The sequence below is a fragment of the Artibeus jamaicensis genome, unplaced genomic scaffold (genome assembly GCF_021234435.1).
Source record: "Artibeus jamaicensis isolate MK-2021 breed Jamaican fruit bat unplaced genomic scaffold, CSHL_Jam_final contig_511, whole genome shotgun sequence".
In the NCBI taxonomy this organism is placed as follows: Eukaryota; Metazoa; Chordata; class Mammalia; order Chiroptera; family Phyllostomidae; genus Artibeus; species Artibeus jamaicensis.
In genome coordinates, this window is record NW_026521866.1 from 2036551 (window position 1) to 2055338 (window position 18788).

At 37.0% G+C, this 18788-nt stretch overlaps 1 protein-coding gene across 4 annotated transcripts in view; it reads right to left on the reverse strand.

The window, feature by feature from the left end:
• Positions 1 to 18788, reverse strand: part of PIEZO2 (piezo type mechanosensitive ion channel component 2) — a 534747-nt gene that overhangs the window by 260831 nt on the left and 255128 nt on the right. For all 4 annotated transcript variants that reach the window (XM_053668846.1, XM_053668845.1, XM_053668844.1 and 1 more), the window contains exon 4: positions 11633 to 11675. In XM_053668846.1, the coding sequence (XP_053524821.1) occupies positions 11633 to 11675 (43 nt within the window). The remainder of the gene's footprint in view (positions 1 to 11632; positions 11676 to 18788) is intronic.

Consider the following 18788-nt stretch of genomic DNA (forward strand, 5'->3'; position numbering starts at 1 on the left):
TTGCACACCATTACAAGTGGTGTACTATCTCACTCCATCCTGCCCAGGACATGACTCATTCCTTTGTTCAGCGTCTCCACATTGTATATGCTCTTCATCTGTTAGTCACTTAGTAGCCATTGCAGTTATCAGATTGACTGCTGCAGTATCACAGAGCTTGTGTTCAAATCACCCTTATTTTACTTAATAATGGTCCCAAAGCACAAGGGTAGTGATGCTGGCAATGAAGATAGATATCCAAAGAGAAGTTGGAAAGTAAATCCTTTAAATGAAAAGGCTGTATGTATGCATGTATGTATGTATGTATGTATGTATAGAGAAAGATAGTACATATAGGGCTCAGTACTATTCATAGTTTCAGGCATCCACTGGGGGTTTAGAATGCATTTGCCTTGGTTAAGGAAAGACTACGGTACTTATAAGATCCATGATCACTGGGTGGAGGTGTTCTGCCTTGGTTTCTATATCCATAAACTGGTATGGTGTTAATAGCCACTTCAGTGTATTGAAATGTTTAATTGAGATGATACATACACAATATTGTCTTTAGTACTTGGCTGAATATTGTTACTGTCATTATTGATATAATTATTCTTATTAAATGATTCCAAAACAAATTTATTAGTAATAAAATTCCATATGATTGAATATATTAAATATAAATTAAGATCTGGACTTTGACCTATACTCATTTTTAAGAAAATCCTACTTCCAGCACTTCTGCTTAATTTTTCTGTGTCTCAGTATAAGCACATGCAAAAGAAGGAAGAGGTTCCCTATTGCTCACTGCTTCCAGGTGATTGAGGCAGTAGAATAAACTTTTGTAGATTTTATAATTTGGGAAAGAAATATGCTATCTTTATCTGAAACAGATATTTTAGACTGAGTTGTGCTTCAGAGGCTCTTTGAGGCCCCAGAAATTCCATGTAAATTTTTTAATGTGTGCATATGCATTTTCCTGGAAATTGAGTCTACTACTTTCTTCAGTTTCCTAGGGATCTGTGACATGACAACTGCCCCTCCAAAAAAAGAGTTTTGAACCAAGTCTTAAAAGTTTATAATTGTTTACCAAGTCTTAAAAGTTTATAATTGACAAAAATGTTATAAATGATAATAGTGCATTTTGTACTTTCACAGAGTAAACACAGGCCAGAGATAAAGTTATCCAAGATTTTTGGTTTAGTATTAGTTAAGATAGTTTAGTACTGGTATCTTAGTTCAGGTCCTTGGGTGTGGGTGATTTATTTGGGAAGCCCTACTGTAAAGTACAAGTGAGAGAAGGTGACAGAGAGCAATGGAAAAGAGAGAGAAGTACACACAAGTGTATTGTTAATGACTCACTGCTGTAAGGAGTTTCTAGGAAGCTTTTGTAAAACCCTATGGGATGTGCTTTGGATTGTCCATGGGATAGAATATGGCTGCTGGAGTATCTGTTCACTTACTTCTGTTGCTCACTGATGCTTCTGAGGCTTTCATCTCAGACTCTTCCAGGCTGCTCTGCGTGTCAGTGGAGCAAATTTCTACGGAACTAGAGAAGTAGACTGCCACAAACACTAGATTGGAAGGTAGTGGCAGCTATAAGGTAGAATCTATAAACTGGGTGTGGCCTATTCCAGAAACATTCTTCTCTTACATGCTCACACCTAATCATTCACCAAGTTGTAATTTAAAATTTTGCTTTCTGTAACACTTTTGGTATACATCCCCTCTGTCATATTCAGTTGTTACTGCCTTGATTCAGACAGTTGTAATCACTCTTCTGAACTTCTGCAATTATTTTTAGCTGATTTTTTGTTCACCTAATCTATCTTCTCATCTCTGTTGCTACCCATTTGACATTTCTAGATGTTGTAGACAGCTCTGCCTGATTTTAGGAATTGTATCTCTACCCCTGGTGGCTAAGAGCGAGAGACAACCTCTAGAATGCCAGCCACAGGAGACAAAGCCTGTCTCTGGTAGCAAATGCTGCCTCAGTTCCTCTCCTTGACCCTAGAGCTTGGTTGGAAGTCAATGATGGGTAAGAACCCTCAAGGCGGGGGGCAACCTAAGCCAGACTCGATCACTTGGGAGGCCTTCATGGAAGGACTCGGGGGGCTGTAAAAAGGAGCAATGGACTCTCGTCCCCCGGCTTTGACATAGCCCGAGTCCCCATGTTCTCTGGGAGAAGCGCTTCCTGGCTCTAATCCCTTTAAGCCTGAATACCTGTTGGGGAGAGGTGCAGCTCCTTGCCTTGCTAGAGTGTGTCCTGGGGAAAAATCTGGCACCACAAAGACTTGCTGATAAACCTGTGAAATCTGCTCTGCTAAGAGTGCTTTCATTCATATGATAAGGGTCTGAGAGGAAATTTTCTGCAACTCTCTTCTTGTCAGACACTGACTCAGACTCTGAAACCCTCAGATCTCTTTGAAATGTTATCTGCTGTTTGATCCTTGCCGCCCTGTATTCCTGTGTATTACAACCTAATAAAAGGCTATGAAAGAGGGCGCTTGGGGCCTTTTTCTCCTCAGAGAAACTGGCAGCTTCTGGCCTTTATCTCCCCTGAGAAACTGGCCACAGCCCACTCCTCCTCCCCAAACAGATCCAGCATCTCTCAGCCATATTTACTCATTCACGGGTGTCTGTGGCACTGGGGGACTCACGGAGAAGTCACCCCCACATCTAGACATATACCTAACAATATCTTCCCCAGGTTTTATACCCTTCAGTATCACTGAATAAGATCCAAACTCCTCAACATTATCTGTAAGGTACTTCCTGATGTGTTTTTCATCTTGTTCCCACTATCATTTATATTCTCATTTGTGCCTTCATCTGATGGATAAACTACAGTGTAATAATTTTTCAGAATCTTGTCCTGGCAGCCCCCAAGGTCAGGCTTTCACAGATAATTCCTTTTCCCTACAAGTAGACAGCCAGGCCTCAACCTCAACACCCCCACCCCATTACCACCATACATGCGCATAGACTCATCCTTTTTCTCCTCCAATTCTGCACTGCATATATCATTATAATGGTATCTTGTACATAGTAGCTGCAAAAAAGTATTTCAAATAATTGCACAGAATGGTAGCATGTGACTCACTGTTATATTTATGTTCAAATATTAGTATCTTCTAAAAGACAAGACCATGTCCCCTTAGCCCAGCCTCCAACATAATTATAATAATGTGTGTTCAACAGATGTTTATTGGCAGAAAGCATTATAAATAAATGCTGGCATGGTAGATTGTGAGTAAATGGAAGGTATAGTCACACAAAACTGAGTTTACATCTTGCCTTTGACATTAACTAGTTATATGATATCGAGTAAAGTACTTAATCACTCTGATTTTGCTTTGGTCATTTGTAAAATGGGGATGGTATACTATGGTAGGTTAAGTCACTATCCAATTAGACGCTCTCTTTTCCTATAAAAATAGTATACATCTCTAGACATTCCCATGTGACTTACAGTGCACCCCATGAGAGAAGCATGCTTTTCTGCCCATTGTCCTCGGAGTTGGCCATGTAACCTGCTTAGACAACTGAAAGTCAGCAAAAGTGGCATATGTCCCATCTGAGTAACTGCTTGCTTTGACCATAGCAAAATTTCCCAGCCACAGAAAGGTTTATACCAAGTAAAGGCTCTATTTCAGCCTGGACTCTAGAATGAAGAAAGCACTTAGAGAAGAGCCTCAGTCTATCCACAGCCTTTGGAGCTGCCATTTAATATGAGCAGGAAATAAACCTTTGGTCTTGTAAGTCAGGGGTTCCCAACCTCCAGGCCATATATCAGTACTGGTCTGAGCCTGTTAGGAACTGGGTCACATAGCAGGAGGTGAGCTTAAATGTAATGTATTCGAATCATCCTGAAACCACCCCACTATTGCCCTCTAGTCTCTGGAAAAGTTGTCTTCCATGAATCCAGTCCCTGGTGCCAAAAAGGTTGGGAACTGCTGTTGTAAGTCATTAAGTTGTGAGATTGTTAGTTAACTCACCAGAAGTAAGCAGATCCAGACCCTAGAATGTTGTCAGAATTAGATTAGTCTACTAAGCAAAGTATTTAGCAGTGAGGCCAGCATGTGCCAGGTTTTTCAAAAGTCTGAATTTCTTTCCCCCAACATGTTCATTAGAAAATCCAAATCTAGACCAGAAATGGGCACAGGGTGGAGGCTTGAAAATGTTTAGATAAATGAATACACAAGTAAATTGGGCTTAATTTTAAACACCAAAATACAGAACATCCTTTTTTGTCTAGTCATTTCCTGAATATAAATAACTGTGACAAAAAATTTCAATTGTAGTTTAAAAATATCTTTTTAGTGTTTCCAGGAATATTCATAAGCAGTCTGAAAGAATGAAAGCATCTAGAAGCTCAGCTTTCAAGAAGCTAAACAACAATGAGGGAAACCGTTAAATAAAAAGCCTATATTGTGCACTTTTATATGCAAAAATACTGTTGACTAATAAGGTACAAGTTTGACAACACATTACTGAATCCCAACTAGGATTCCCTTTATTTAATTAACTCCATGGACTCCAAAAGGATCATAGGAATGTATGATTTGCATATAATGTTTTTTCCCTTGTGTATGCTTCTCAGAGAGGTGATATGCTTGATCTAAATGAATTAGTATTCAAATTATCCATTTTATGCTACAGACTTATAACCTTAACTCAAAACTTCAGAAAATGATAGCAGTAATATACAAATTAATATCTTTGTTTCTATCACAGTTGATTTCTCACATCTCATTTTTAGATATATTTTCATATAGAAAAGCATATCATGAAACCATTTTTCACTCTTTTTCAACACTTCATATAACATTACCCAAAGAAACAGCATACATTTTCATTACATAGCTAGTGAGTTACACATAAAACTGGAGGATACAAAATAATTTAATAATTGGTCTTCAATTTACCAAGGAATCTATTCATTCTCCAAAGAAAAAGGCCAACAGAAACTACAATTCATAAAGAAAAGCATATTCCATGAAAGTAGGTGCTAGGCAAACAGAGAAAGTATACATTATTATTTATTTATAAGGCCATTTATTTATCAAACATTTTTTAAATGCCTAATATCTGCCAATCCCTGGTTTAGCACTACAGGTTTTAAGATGGCAAGACACATGTCCAGCGCTCAGAAGCATAAGTCTAATATATTTGGGGAGCGGTGTGTCAAAAGTAGAAGTTCAGTTATTCACATGGAAAATAATACAATAAATAATCAATGATAATAGAACAATAAACTCTGTATTTTGTGTACTCACAACTGTAAATCTACTTTTACCCCATCTTGTAAGACACTAAAAAGTACATTCAAGATTATGAACAGATCTGGTGGCTTTATTCCAAAAGAAAACAGGAGGTGATGGGAAGACAGAATAGAGGCCCTTGAGGTGTGGTAGTTGGTGAGGTTTAGGAAAGGTTCTGGGTGGAAGTGGAGTTTTGGCATGAACAACTGCAGTGTCCTGAAGGGCACTGTGGGCAGGAATGGGCGAAACACAGTTCAGAAATATTTGCTAAGAATGTTGCCACAGAATCAGATTCTCACTCATGTTTTTCTTCATCCAATCACTTCACTTTGGTTGTCTAAGTGAGTTAGGGGCAAGGTACCTCTGTTAACATGGCCCCTATCCCCATCTGGCTTTCCATTCTGTTACAGGGGGAGCAGCTGGTGTCAAACTCAGAACATTAGATTCAGTAGTTTGAGAAGACAGACTCAGAAATATTCTGTTGCTGATGTAAAAGTCATTACAGTGAGAAACTGTTCCCACTGGCACACAGAATAAAGTCACTTCTTCCTCCCTTTATTGACAGGGATGAGCCAGCTCCAGCTGCAGGCTGCCCTATCCTACCAGCTGCTGCAGTGTGGTGATAAGATGTTGAGATCCTGGTCTTTTGCCTGTCCCAGAAACCCACTCTTTCACGAGCACTCTCCAACCAAATCTGTGTACACTTCCCTGTCAAGGCCTCTCTTAAGTTCCCACCGTAGGCCTGATTAGCCAACACATGCCAAGCAGTGCCCAGGGCACTAGGGTATCAAAACAGCCCAATCCTTCATGGCCCCAAAAGAGGGAAACACAGGAGAAAAGCGGCAATACAGTATGTCCAGCACCATAACAAAAAATGTAAAAGTTATAACAAGAAGTGGGATTCTGAAAGTAAGTCATCAAGAATGTTTTCTCAAAAGTAATAATGTCTAAAACTTGAAGAGTGGGTGGGAGCTCCCCACAAAATAGATGCAGAGACAAGTCTTATAACAGACAGGCAATGGAAGACTTCTCTGTCCCCAGAGGTCATAGCCATGCCTTTAGAATTATGTGTACACAGGAGGGAAAATTCTAGGAGTATTTGTGTTACATCATAGCAGGCTTTTTTTTTTGGATGATTTATATTTTAACCTATTCTTTGGAGGAGCAAGATATTTTATTCCACAATCCAAGTAGAGCATCAAACAGAATCATGTACAATACTGTTAATAATGATATGATCTGAGGTACTATGCTGATTATATAGATTTATTGAGAATAATTTCATTGCTTGTTAACTAAAAATAGGTGAGAGATCAGTAAAAGATTGTTAGTTTTTAAAAGGCAGCAATAAGATTTCCCAGAAAGTAAGAACTTTTATTTCTGTTGGCCGGTTACTATGCATGAGTCTATTACTTGCTGAAATATTTTGTCTCAGATGAGAAATGTAGCTTTGGGAAGAGAAAACCGTGTTCAGACTTTACTCAAAGCTTATTGTGATAGATACTACTACAGCTTTTCGATATTTCTACTTCTTATCCCCTTTCTGCATACCTGGCAGAGTAACAACTCTCCTTCCCTTTAAATTAGCAAGGTGACTTGCTTTGGGCTATAAACTGTGAGCTGCAGTGAAAAATGCCACTTTGAGGTGGAAGCACTTAAGACCCAGTGTGCAATTCTTCAACCTCTCCTTCCACACTTAATCAAACTCAGGAACACCATGTTGAGAAAGAAGTGTTACAGACTGAAGCCAAATAGTGACATAGCAAGGGGAGGCTGCTCTGTAAGAGTTGTGTGGCCTCCTCATCAGATTTTGCACAAGTGAGGAAGAAACACTAAACAATTGGGTCAATCCCTAGCCAATACATTTATTTAAAATATACAAAGTATCAACAACTTTAGAAAGAAATGCTAGCAAGGTTGTGGAGAAGAGGGAACCCTAGTACACTGTTGGTGGAAATGCAGACTGTGGTGGGTACAGCCACTGTGGAAAACACTATGGAAACTCATTTCCTAAGAAAACTGAACATGGAACTGCCTTTTGACCTGCAAATTCCACTCCTGGGATTATACCCTGAGAATTCTGAAACACAAATTCAAAAGAACCTATGCACCCAAATGTTCATATCAGCACAATTCACAATAGCCAAGTGTTGGAAGCAACCTAAGTGCCCATCAGGAAATGAGTGGATCAAAAAACCGCGGTACATTCACACAGTGGAATTCTACACAGCAGAAAGAAATAAGGAGCCCTTACACTTCATGACAACATGGATAGAACTGGAAAGCATTATGTTAATAGAAATAACCCAGGTGTTGAAAGACAAATACCATGTTATCTCACCTACAAGTAGAACCTAATCAACAAAACAAATAATTGAGCAAAATAGAACCCAAGATATAGAAATAAAGAATAAACTGACTGGGACCAGAGGGGCGAGGGGAGGGGAATAACAGGGGAAAATAGGGGCATGGTCAAGTCAAGGTACATGTATAAAGGACCCATGAGCAAAGACAATGGGTCAGCAGGGAGGATTGAATGTGTGAGGCAGGGGTGGATAAGGCAGTGGAGAGTAATGGGGGAAAATGGGGACAACTGTAATTGAACAACAATAAAAATACATAAAAAGAAGATTATTGAAAAAATTTAAAAAAATAAAAGGAAATGCCCGCCTGCATTGCCTTAACCAAAGTTAATGAATATGACTTGGAAATATTTATATTCATAAACTTAGAAAATCTGCACAGAAGTTAAGCTTTCTAATTGAAATTAAAATATGTTAGACACATATTTTTTCTCTATAATAAAAACAAAATAATATAACACAACTGAGTCTTCTTTCGTTATGTAGTTATCAATATTGTAGCACCAAGAGTGGGTGGTGGTGGTGTTAGAAGTGGAAACAAAGATATAGGAACCCATACCCTTTCTCTGTTACAGCACAGTGCTGCAAGTCCTAAAATAAACTCCTGGTTGTACCCACAGAGGGGCTAGGGTGGTTGTTATGGAGGTGACCATAATATACTATCATTAATCCAGCCATATATACTGTGACAATGTGTATTTATTCTTAAATAAGGCATATGATCACAAAATTTCCAGAAAGTGAATAGCTGGATGCCATCTCATGGCAAATGTTACTGCAAAAAGTGACAGCAGCGCCAATCCCTAGGTCTTTCTATCAGTTACAAAATGTACAACAGAGGATATCTTTGCATTCTTATCCTTGGAGAAAGCTTTGAAGCTTTAGCTGACACAGTCACTTTTCCTCTAGATATGATCCCCTTAAATAATCAGCCAGCAAATAGATTGGTGGGCAAACTTCAAAGAACATAACAATGAAAGGATCAGTATGTCTCGCAATTGCTCTAAAGAACCAAATAGCTTCATTTAAGATATAATTGAAATTCCCTTTAAGAGAAAGAAGAGGTTAAACGTGAGAAGAAAACAAGTCATATCTGACAGGACTGCTTAATACAGCTTTTGCAACTATAAATGCACAATAATCCCAAGGGTTAATATCTGTTTTATATTTTAAGATAATTGATGCAATGCAGAGAATACTCTGGGATGACATGGAAAAACAAAGGATGACATTTTAACATAAAATCTTACAGTCAAGATAATCACCAAACTGAGATGACAATTTAAAAGCAAAGCATATCACTGAATAGATTCCTTAATAATATTTTTATTTGCACATATATTTGAAAACATAAACATTTTAGGAAGGTACAATAGTATAGAAGTTATACTATAGAAGTTATAGTATACTATTTAGTATACTACTATACTAAATAGTATTTAAATAAATACTATTTATTTAAAATATTCATAAGATGAGAACTGCCACTGAAACTTGTGATTTGGGACTATGTCCTTAGAGATGTAGGACTAGAAAAAAGTAAAACAACACAAAATGGAAAAGACCTATAATTCCACAATTTGGCATGGTTTATTGTAAAAAACCTTAGTCTTTGAAACCAGGCAAACATTTACTTGAATGCAGGTCAAGATGCATGGTTCTACATGGGTAAACTATTTGCTTTTCTTTGAGTTTCTTTACCTGAGAGATAGTGACCATAGTCTATTGCGGTGGTCACCAAGGACCAACAGGCAACTTCTGCCACCTACCTGTTTTTGTTTTTGTTAATAAAGTTGTTTTGGAATATAGCCATACCTATTATCTATGGCTGCTTTCAGTTACAGTGGCAAAAGTGAAAATAGAACAGAAATTGTATAGCCTATGAAGCCCAAAATGTTTACGATTCATTCTTTATAGTAGGTCTGCCAATCCCTGGTCTATGAGGTTGTTGTACAGGCTAGAAATTATTTAACATAATGTTTTGGGACAGGGTCACTGTTTGCATTAAGTCATTATTCAAGTAAACAGAAGGTCAAGGTCAGGTAAGCCAGGAATAAAATGTTTCAATTGCCACATCCTGTTGATCAATGAATCCTTAACCATTTTAGAAGAAGCTCTTGCCCAAAGTGTTTCACTTAGGAAGCAGCAAGAAGTCTCAACCTGTTTTTTTATTCAAAGAAAAAATGACCCAGGATAAATACAAATGAAAAGAACACTGAAATACATTTCTCACCTGTCAAATTGGCAAAAATCTGAAGTTTGACAGCATACTCTGTTGGCAAGGTTCTTGGCAAAATAGTTATACTCATGCCTTGCTGATGGGCGTGAAAATCATTTAAACTGTAGGGATTAAAACTTGGCAATATTTAACAAAACTTTTTTTAAAGAGCAAAAGACTGGAAACAGTCTAAACGTCTACCCATAAGGTACCGAAGAAGGAGTTAAAGCAAATGATCTGTGATCCATTTTCGTCTTGACTACCAGGAATACACTGGGGATGGGGGGGAGGGTAATTGAGCTGGTTTAAGCTCCTTGTAAATATTAACTAGATCACTGTACAAATAGATTAATGAGTCTTTTGCTCATAAGCCAGTTCTTATCAATGGAATGCTTCAAGCAGGAAATCCCTGTTTTAGCATGTTATGGGAAACAAATCTTCAATCCACAGAGTGATGAAGCTTGACTCTCTGGAGAATATCATATGAGCTATTCAAACTTCTTAGGTATAAAACTGGGGATGCTGCAAAATTAAATGTTCTCTGAAATGTTAGGGACCTGCAAGCCTCATTAGAAACTTCATCTATCACTTTGAGCCAGAGATCATGGACTTGGGCACCCACTTGGGAAATTCCAGATTTCTCCCTACAGTATCAATGTCCCTTGATTACTTGTACCCTTGAAATTTTTAGTAAAGCTTGATACTAATAAGATCCCTTATTTGACCAATTCCACTCCTTTTGTTCATCTACACAAAGTGATGCCATCTGCAGGTTAGCATCTATATACATCAATGTGGAATGATCTGTAGGATATACCCTCGATAAAAGCAAAATCGAAATGCTGAAGACTGTATTTAATATGACACTCTTCATGTGATGCAGTGTAAGAATACAGACATAATAACTATTAGTTTGCATATGCAAAAGTAAATATCAGAAGGTTAAATCAAAAGGTAATATACATGGAAACACATGGTAGAAGAAAGAATGAACAGGACACAAGGGAAAGGAATGAATGTGACATTTTTAATGGCAGCATATTTAAGGGCAGTTTAACAATAATTCCAAGAGCAAGTGGTTTAGTAAGTTTATTAACCCTACTTCTACATTTTCTGATGTTATCATGGGGAACATTTTTTTTCTTCTGGGGAGATGCAGGTGTGGAAATGCTTAAGAGTAATATGATCTTTCCCTGCCCAGGTTGCTCAGTTGGTTGAAGTGTCATCCATACACCAAAAGATTTCGGTTTTGATCCTGGTCAGGGCACATACCTAGGTTGCAGGTTTGATGCACGATTAGAGTGCGTCTTGAGGCAACCAGTCAGTGTTTTTCTCTGACATCAGTGTTTTTCTATCTCTCCCTTCCTCTCTTTCTAAAAATCAATAAAACATATCCTTTGGTGAGGGTAAAAAGAGAGTAATGTTATCTCAACCTTTCACTTAGATCTAATGTCTAAAAATTTTAATAATTGAAAGATATCAGTATAAATAAAAATTTCTCTTCACTAAAACTATATAACTGAATATGACACACAAGGTGAATAAGCTAGAAGAAAGTAAATTCTAATTCCTATAATTCTCTAAGAAGTGTTGCTCCATTTAATTTTCATTTCCTGTCAGATTGCAGGCAAGGATTTTATAATGCAAAACCCTGCTTTACCAAGAAACTGAGTCTCAAGGGGCAAAATGATGACTTACCCAAGGGCACACACTCACTTACTGAAGTAGAGGTAGCAGTGCCACTAATTTACTTAGAATAAAATAGGACATTACTAAGTTAAAAGTGGAAACATCAAAATCCCACTTACCTTTCAAAGCCAATCTGCCGAAATGTCTTTTCCCATGTTGAGCCTGTAACAAAAGAAAGGAGTATAATCAGTGCATATCAAATATCCAGGTAGTTTTGCTCTGTTTCTGCACACCCTCCTAGGTATTTGGTTTTAACTTAAGTGGAAAACTTTTTCTCTAGGATGCATCTCCACTTTCCTCCGGTCCCCAAATGGCTTTTTAGAGAGCATTCCACATCAGGAGTTAATGGTACGAATCTCTACCCCACTTGCCTGTGGTAAGGTAAATCAGTTCATTCTCTAAATCATTCTCTAAATGTCTGTGCTTGGTTCAGAATAATATGAGCAAAACTCTCCTGTCAAAAATAATTAAATAGCATAATGTAGTCTCTAAATAGTGTAAGTTGTACTCTCTAAAATTTAACTTTTACTTTTGTGTAGTATACAGAAAACTAGACAACACTGTTGGTGAGGAAAGTTTGTCTCTTTTTCATGGGATTATTTTAGGCTGATTATTTGTAAGAAACAGAATACACTGAAAATTTTTCTTTTTACCTTCCCCTTAACTGCCTAAAAGACTTGAGATACTGGTGCCTATACCAGGAAAAAAGCATTGCCAAAGATAACTTCTTTTTACAGCAGAAAGACTCCTCTGCATTTGTATACCAGGCATTTGCTCTTCCTGTCTCCCCATAAGTTCTCTTCCTCCCCTGTGAAGTTCCAGACCATACCTGCTTCTCCTTAGACCACAGTAGGTGATATATAAACCTCAATTGCCTGACTATCTGGGATCATCTTATCTTTGAGATTTCCATATTTATAAAATTAAATTGGTTTTCATACTGTTAATGTGAATTATGTTAATTTAATTAGACCAGCCAGAGGAACCTATATGTAAAACTTTCTCCCCCAAACAACACTCTTAATTTCCAATTCATTATACACCATGCCTTTATCTCACTAATGTTGAAGCACAAGATTAACATTTTATGTTTTAAACTAAATATTTTAATCAGAAGTCTTCTGAATGCAAAAATGATTTTTCAAGTGACATGATTTGAAGAACAGTATATCCAATGCAGCAAAATACAGCTGAGTATAAAAATTATTTTTATAGAAAAGTTAAGGGTTGTGCTTAACCCATACTTTTATATTTTCATGATATTCAGTGAGTTGCAAAAATATTTTGATTTCAGTAACTATTTCAAGTAAACATCCATGTATCCCTAAATTTATATATTGCACTTTGTACTGGTTACTTGATAATCACAGCAGATAAATACTGCCTTTCTGCACAATTTAGGTCTGCAAACAGGAAGTGGTGGATTCAGCATTGGTCTCCAGGGGCACCTAAAAAGCTACCCTGCTTCTTTTTCTAAACTCACAATAAATTAAGATGCTTCATATGTTTCTTTCTTGAGAACTCTGCCGCACATGTTTTATCTTCAGTTGGCCACTTAGTGTCTCCACATTAGACAGACTGTCTGGAAATATGGGAGATTATGCAGGAGTAGTGTCTTTTCTGAGGACTGAACCAGGCCCAAGACAGCACAAACATGGTTTTTTACCATGGGGTTTGGGTTCATACTCGGTGATTATAATAGAGAATTAAAATTTTTCTTAAATAATAAAGGACTAAGTTTCAGATACAAATTATATACCCACACACATTCAAATTTAAAGCAGATTCAGGCTTATCTCCTTGGATAAAGTTACTCTTACCAACTGAATTCCAATATGCTTTGCTGAAGCATATTGGAGTAAATGATATGGAATTTTAGTTAATCAGCCCAAGATTTTCTCATGGCCCAGGGCCCAGAGGAATGATTCGCATATGCATGTAATCTGTCCTGTGAGTCATATGCAAAACAATTAAGAGTTTCTATCTCAGGAATTCTTTGAAGACAACTATCCTGCTCCTATGAGCCTAACAATTAAGACACTGGGGAGGAATAGCCTGAGTCAGAAACCACATGGTATTCCAGGACAGATGGCGATGGCCTGGCCCAAACTAAGAAGCAGGAGAGATTGAGAGTCTCCTGCCAAGTGGGAACCAGACAGTCTGAGCACAGACCAAGTAGAAAGGGTCCAGGAGAAGGTAGGGGTTGGGGCTGGAGGGGAATAGGATTTTATGCTCCTTTCTTTGGCTTTTCTTGCTTCCAGGGAGAAACGAAGCACCTTTTAAAATTTTCTACACTTGCATTTTCTCAGATTTTTTCAATATATTCCAAAATTCATTTTAAACAAATTAAAAAAAAAAACCCTTTTAATAGACTCAATTTCCTATCAAAGTAAAATAAAAAAAATGCTATACTGCACTATCAGGCTTTTAGAACATGGAGGTTTAATTAAGAAATATGTTTCACCTTCTTATTTCTGAGAAAAGTAAACTTACTCAAACAGGCAGACAGTTTAAAAGTATTTGGTACAAGACTTCCAGAAATCCTTAGAATAAGTATTATTAAGCCACTTAACCAAGCACAATACAGACAATGAAATGGCTTCCTTCTAGTCACTGGAAATCAATCTAATTAATAATTTGAGCCTCTTACACTTCATAGGCATCCATCATTGTTTGCTGTTGTTACTTTGCTAGTCATAGATATATGTTAGGTATAGTAATGAATATATTAAAATATGGTTTCTTCACGCAAACACCACATATCCTAGAGGGTTAGGTTTTTATGTCTTTTGTGAGCACTTAGTCATGATGAAAGGAGAAACACACAGTAAATGGAACAGACATATCCAGAGCCTTTGGCACCAAGAATATTTTTGGCAGCCCATTACTCAGTTGCTGGGGAATTCTTTTAAAGCCATTAACCATGTTTTACATGGTAAGGTAATATTATTCTCCTTTGCTAGAGCAGTCCAACATGGAGAGAAAAGTAGAGAAAACAGAAAGAGTTGGCAGACTTCCTTGATTCAACACTTTTAAAATGAGATTTGGAATATGGAGAACTCTAAAGCATGTTATATTTTTCAGGAAAAAAGCAAATAACAGCAATAATGACAAAAAAAAGAAAATATGTACCATAGAGGGACAGACACAATCCATAAGAGGGATTTTTCCTTTGCATTCTTAGATGTAGTTAGAAATGACTACGATTTAAAAAAATTCCACTTTAGAGCACAGACATCCCAACAACAGAATTGAAATCTTTGTGGAGGATCACAAAGACCAGAGGCTGGAAACAAGCCCTGGACTAAATGTTATTCAGTCTGTAGAGCAAGTTCCAGTATCTAATGTCCTATATGTACAGGTGACAAACTACCCCTTTGGTGCTGACCGCAAGGGGAACTACAATATATTGTAAGAGGACATTCCTTTCTCCAGGCATCAACATTTGCCCCTTTAAAAACTGAACAAAGCTCCATCTCTCCTTTCTCATTCTCCCTCTCATCTTCTCCCTCCCTTCTGAATGTGCCTACCTATTAGTTTCTGTCAGTTCTGTGTTTCCTTCTTTCCATCACAAAGAAGTTATGGAAATTTCCTTTCTTTGGGAACTACTTTCCCCAGGCCCATGAGCTTCTGCAGAGGCTCCTAGTCATATCACACCTCCCTCCCTGGGCACTGAGGCAGGGTGGTCTGGCCACTCCTCACAGCGCTGTATCTTTCAGGCCACAGGCAATCAGGATGGGCATATGATCAACTAGGTCAGGCCAAAATGGAGCTCTCTCTGCTAGTCTGTCAGAGAACCAGGATTATGTGAGCCCAGGCCTAACAATATTCACATAGTAGTGGTCATGTTCCTGCCTGGATAAGAGGAGAGAGGGGATCCATGAGCAGAGGTTGCCTGGGGAGAAAGAAGTGGGACTCCTGATGTCATCCCCATCTGTTCCCAGCTGCTGCTGATGCCCTCACCTTTCCTCCCATTCCTGTTATAACACAAGAAAAATAACCCGTGTGTTTAGTTTTAAATCTGAGTTCACTCTAGTCTTATATCTAGCATTTAAGCCTGACACGTGTATCTCAAAGAACACTAAATATGAACAATAAAAATAAGAATTTAACATGCCTTGTAATCCCAATTTTAGGTGAGGATAGAAACATTTTAAATGAATCCAATCCTAGCCATTTGTAATCATACTTTAAATCAAGAGAGTGAACATTCTCCCTGAAATTAACATGGCAATAAAAACAGCTTACACTTCATGCTAACTTCATATTTATTAGCTAATTCAATCCTCCCCAGTACTATTATTATAGTACTGATATTTTAGGTGAGAAAACTCAGGCTAGAGAGAGTCAGACTCCACAACTAGTGCTCTTAATTTCTTTATCCATTGTTTTGTCATATGTTGGGAGTATATTATTGTCTTTTGTTTCTTCTTCATTTTTATTTTCTTATTCTCCTTCCTAACATTTGTCTTTCACCCCAACCTGGCTACAATATAAAATTCAAAAAATATTTTGAAGCATCAGAGTGCCTGTAATAGAAGTTATCTGTCACCAAACCCCTTCTTCCATCACCTTCCTCTCATCTAGGACCTATGAGTTTTCTATGTTAATTTTGTTTAACACTCAGTACGCCCAGCAGAAGGTCAATCTGTACAAACACACATGGGCAGAAGAAAGCCATACACCAATATATAACATGCTGATAATGGAACAAGGCAGATTATTTTTTCCTTTGTTCTAATTTTTCTGAAGTAGTGGTTTATTTATTTTTTTTAATAACACTGTTTTATTTTTTTAGTTTACAATATTTTTTATAATAAATTTTATTTAGTTACTTTTCAAGTACATTTTTTAATCTATTTCTCCCATCCCACCCCCCCCCGCCCCATCTCCCCCCTCCCTCCAATTTCCCCTCCCCCAGTCCTCATCCCTGTGTCTTTCATACTTGTTCCTCAAAATCCCTCCCCCTTTTTGGTTTAAAATTGCAGGGCTTTGCCTGTTACTTGAAACAGCTCTGCTTCTGGTCATTTGTATTTCCATGGACAAATCATCTTGGGTCTTTCTCTTTCTTTAATGTAATATTAAGGAGCTTTCAACAGGTCACTTTCCACTTATAATTTATTTTTTCATAAATGTTAATTGAAAACACAAAACTTTCTGTATGTTGTAAATTGGTTGCTCACTTTGTTATCACATTTCCTCATTTATTATTTTGATCAATCATTCTCTTAATCAACTTTTTGTTAAAATTCTAGTACACAAATAAAAGATAACTTGATTTTTCCTTTAGGTTTGTAGGTGGTAAAATGAGGCATAGACTTTCTTCTAATTGAAGAGTTTTATATTAAGTATGTCTCAGACATTGAAAGCCACTTGAAATTCGATCTGTTCCTCTGTTTTTCTTCAAAATAATGAGAAGAAAAGGACTAATAATTCATGGAAGTAGTAGGTTTTTGCCATGATATTCCTATAAAAAATGAGCATTTTTATGTATTGTAGGGGCAGCCAAGCAGTTGAACATGCAATCTGGCACAGAAATTGGTGATGAAAAACTCAAATATCAGGAATTATACCACTTACAAGTTTTCTGGTGGAAGTTTCATTTACATTATTTTTAACTCTTACAAGGAAAATATTTTCATATCCAATCAAAGTCAAGATTTTAACATGCACTGAGTATTGAACATAATTGAAATTCTATGAAAAAATTGACCAGTAGTGACATTTAACTTTGCAAATATTAACAGGCACTTGTATTGAGTTGTAGCTGAAATCTTTTAAACCACAGAAATGACTGATCTAATGAATAATATGTATCCAAGTAATGCAGTTTTTCCAGCTAATGAGCAATTTCAGAATTTTGGGTTGAATTATGAGACATGTAAAATTTTCTGAATTTTAATTCCAAGATGAGGTTTGTCATTAATGGGTTAAAAGTAACTGTAAAAGATAGTGGTAAGGAAAAATAATCATTCTTCACCATTCCTTAATTAATAATTTTCACATTAAATGACCTATATATTTTTAAAATATAATTTCACCTCTACTTACTACCCTTGTTTTGTAATGTCTATTATCTCCTCCTCTGATCATTAATACCTAGATGACACTCCTTTATGTGTATGGTACCTATCATTAAGTTGTGCGCTTTGGTTTTCATTCCACTTATACTCTGTCAGTTCTCATAATATGTCTTAATTTTTTATGGGTGATGACTTCATTTTTCCTAATTTGTAAAATAATATAATTATACAACATAAAAATACTTACATTTTTATTTTTGCATGAACATCCTCACAAACACAGTAAGACTCTCATATTCATACTTGCACATATAAAATAGGGGTCATCCTATTTTGAAACCTACATTAATCACCTAATAATATATGATGTAACTCTTTCCGTGTCAATAAATACAGACAGTAATTATTTTATTTTACTTTTTAAATATATTTTATTTATTATGCTATTGTGGTTGTAACATTTTTTCCTTCCCTTTATTCCCCTCTGCCATGAACTGTCCCTCCCACACCATTATTCCCCCACCTTAGTTCATGCCCATGGATTGTACATATAAGTTCTTTGGCATCTCCATACTATTCTTCCCATACTATTCTTAACCTCCCGCTGTCTACTTTGTACCTACAATTTATGCTTCTTAGTCCCTGTACCATTCCCCCCATCTCTCCCCTCCACCTCCCTGCTCATAACCCTACATGTGATATCTATTTCTCTGAATCTGTCACTGTTCTAGTTGTTTGCTTAGTTAATTCTTGTGCTTTTTAGGTTAGGTTGTTGATAGTTATGTGTTTGTTGTGATTTTACTGTTCATAATTTTGATCTTCTTTTTCTTAGATAAGTCCCTTTAACATTTCATATAACAAGAGGTTGGTGATGATGAACTCTTTGAACTTGACTTTATCTGGGAAGCACTTTATCTGCCCTTCCATTCTAAATGGTAGCTTTGCTGGAGAGAGTAATCTTTGATGTAGGTCATTGCCTTTCATGACTTGAATACTTCTTTCCAACCCCTTCTTGCCTGGAAGGATCTTTTAAGAAATAAGCTAATAGTCTTATGGGAACTCCTTTGTAGACAACTGTCTCCTTATCTCTTGCTGCTTTTAGAATTCTTTCCTTATTTTTAATCTTGGGTAATATAATATGTTGTGCTTTGGTGTGTTCCTCCTTTGGTCCAACTTCTTTGGGACTCTCTGAGATTCCTAGACTTCCTGGAAGTCTATTACCTTTGCCAGATTGGGGAACTTTTCCTTTATT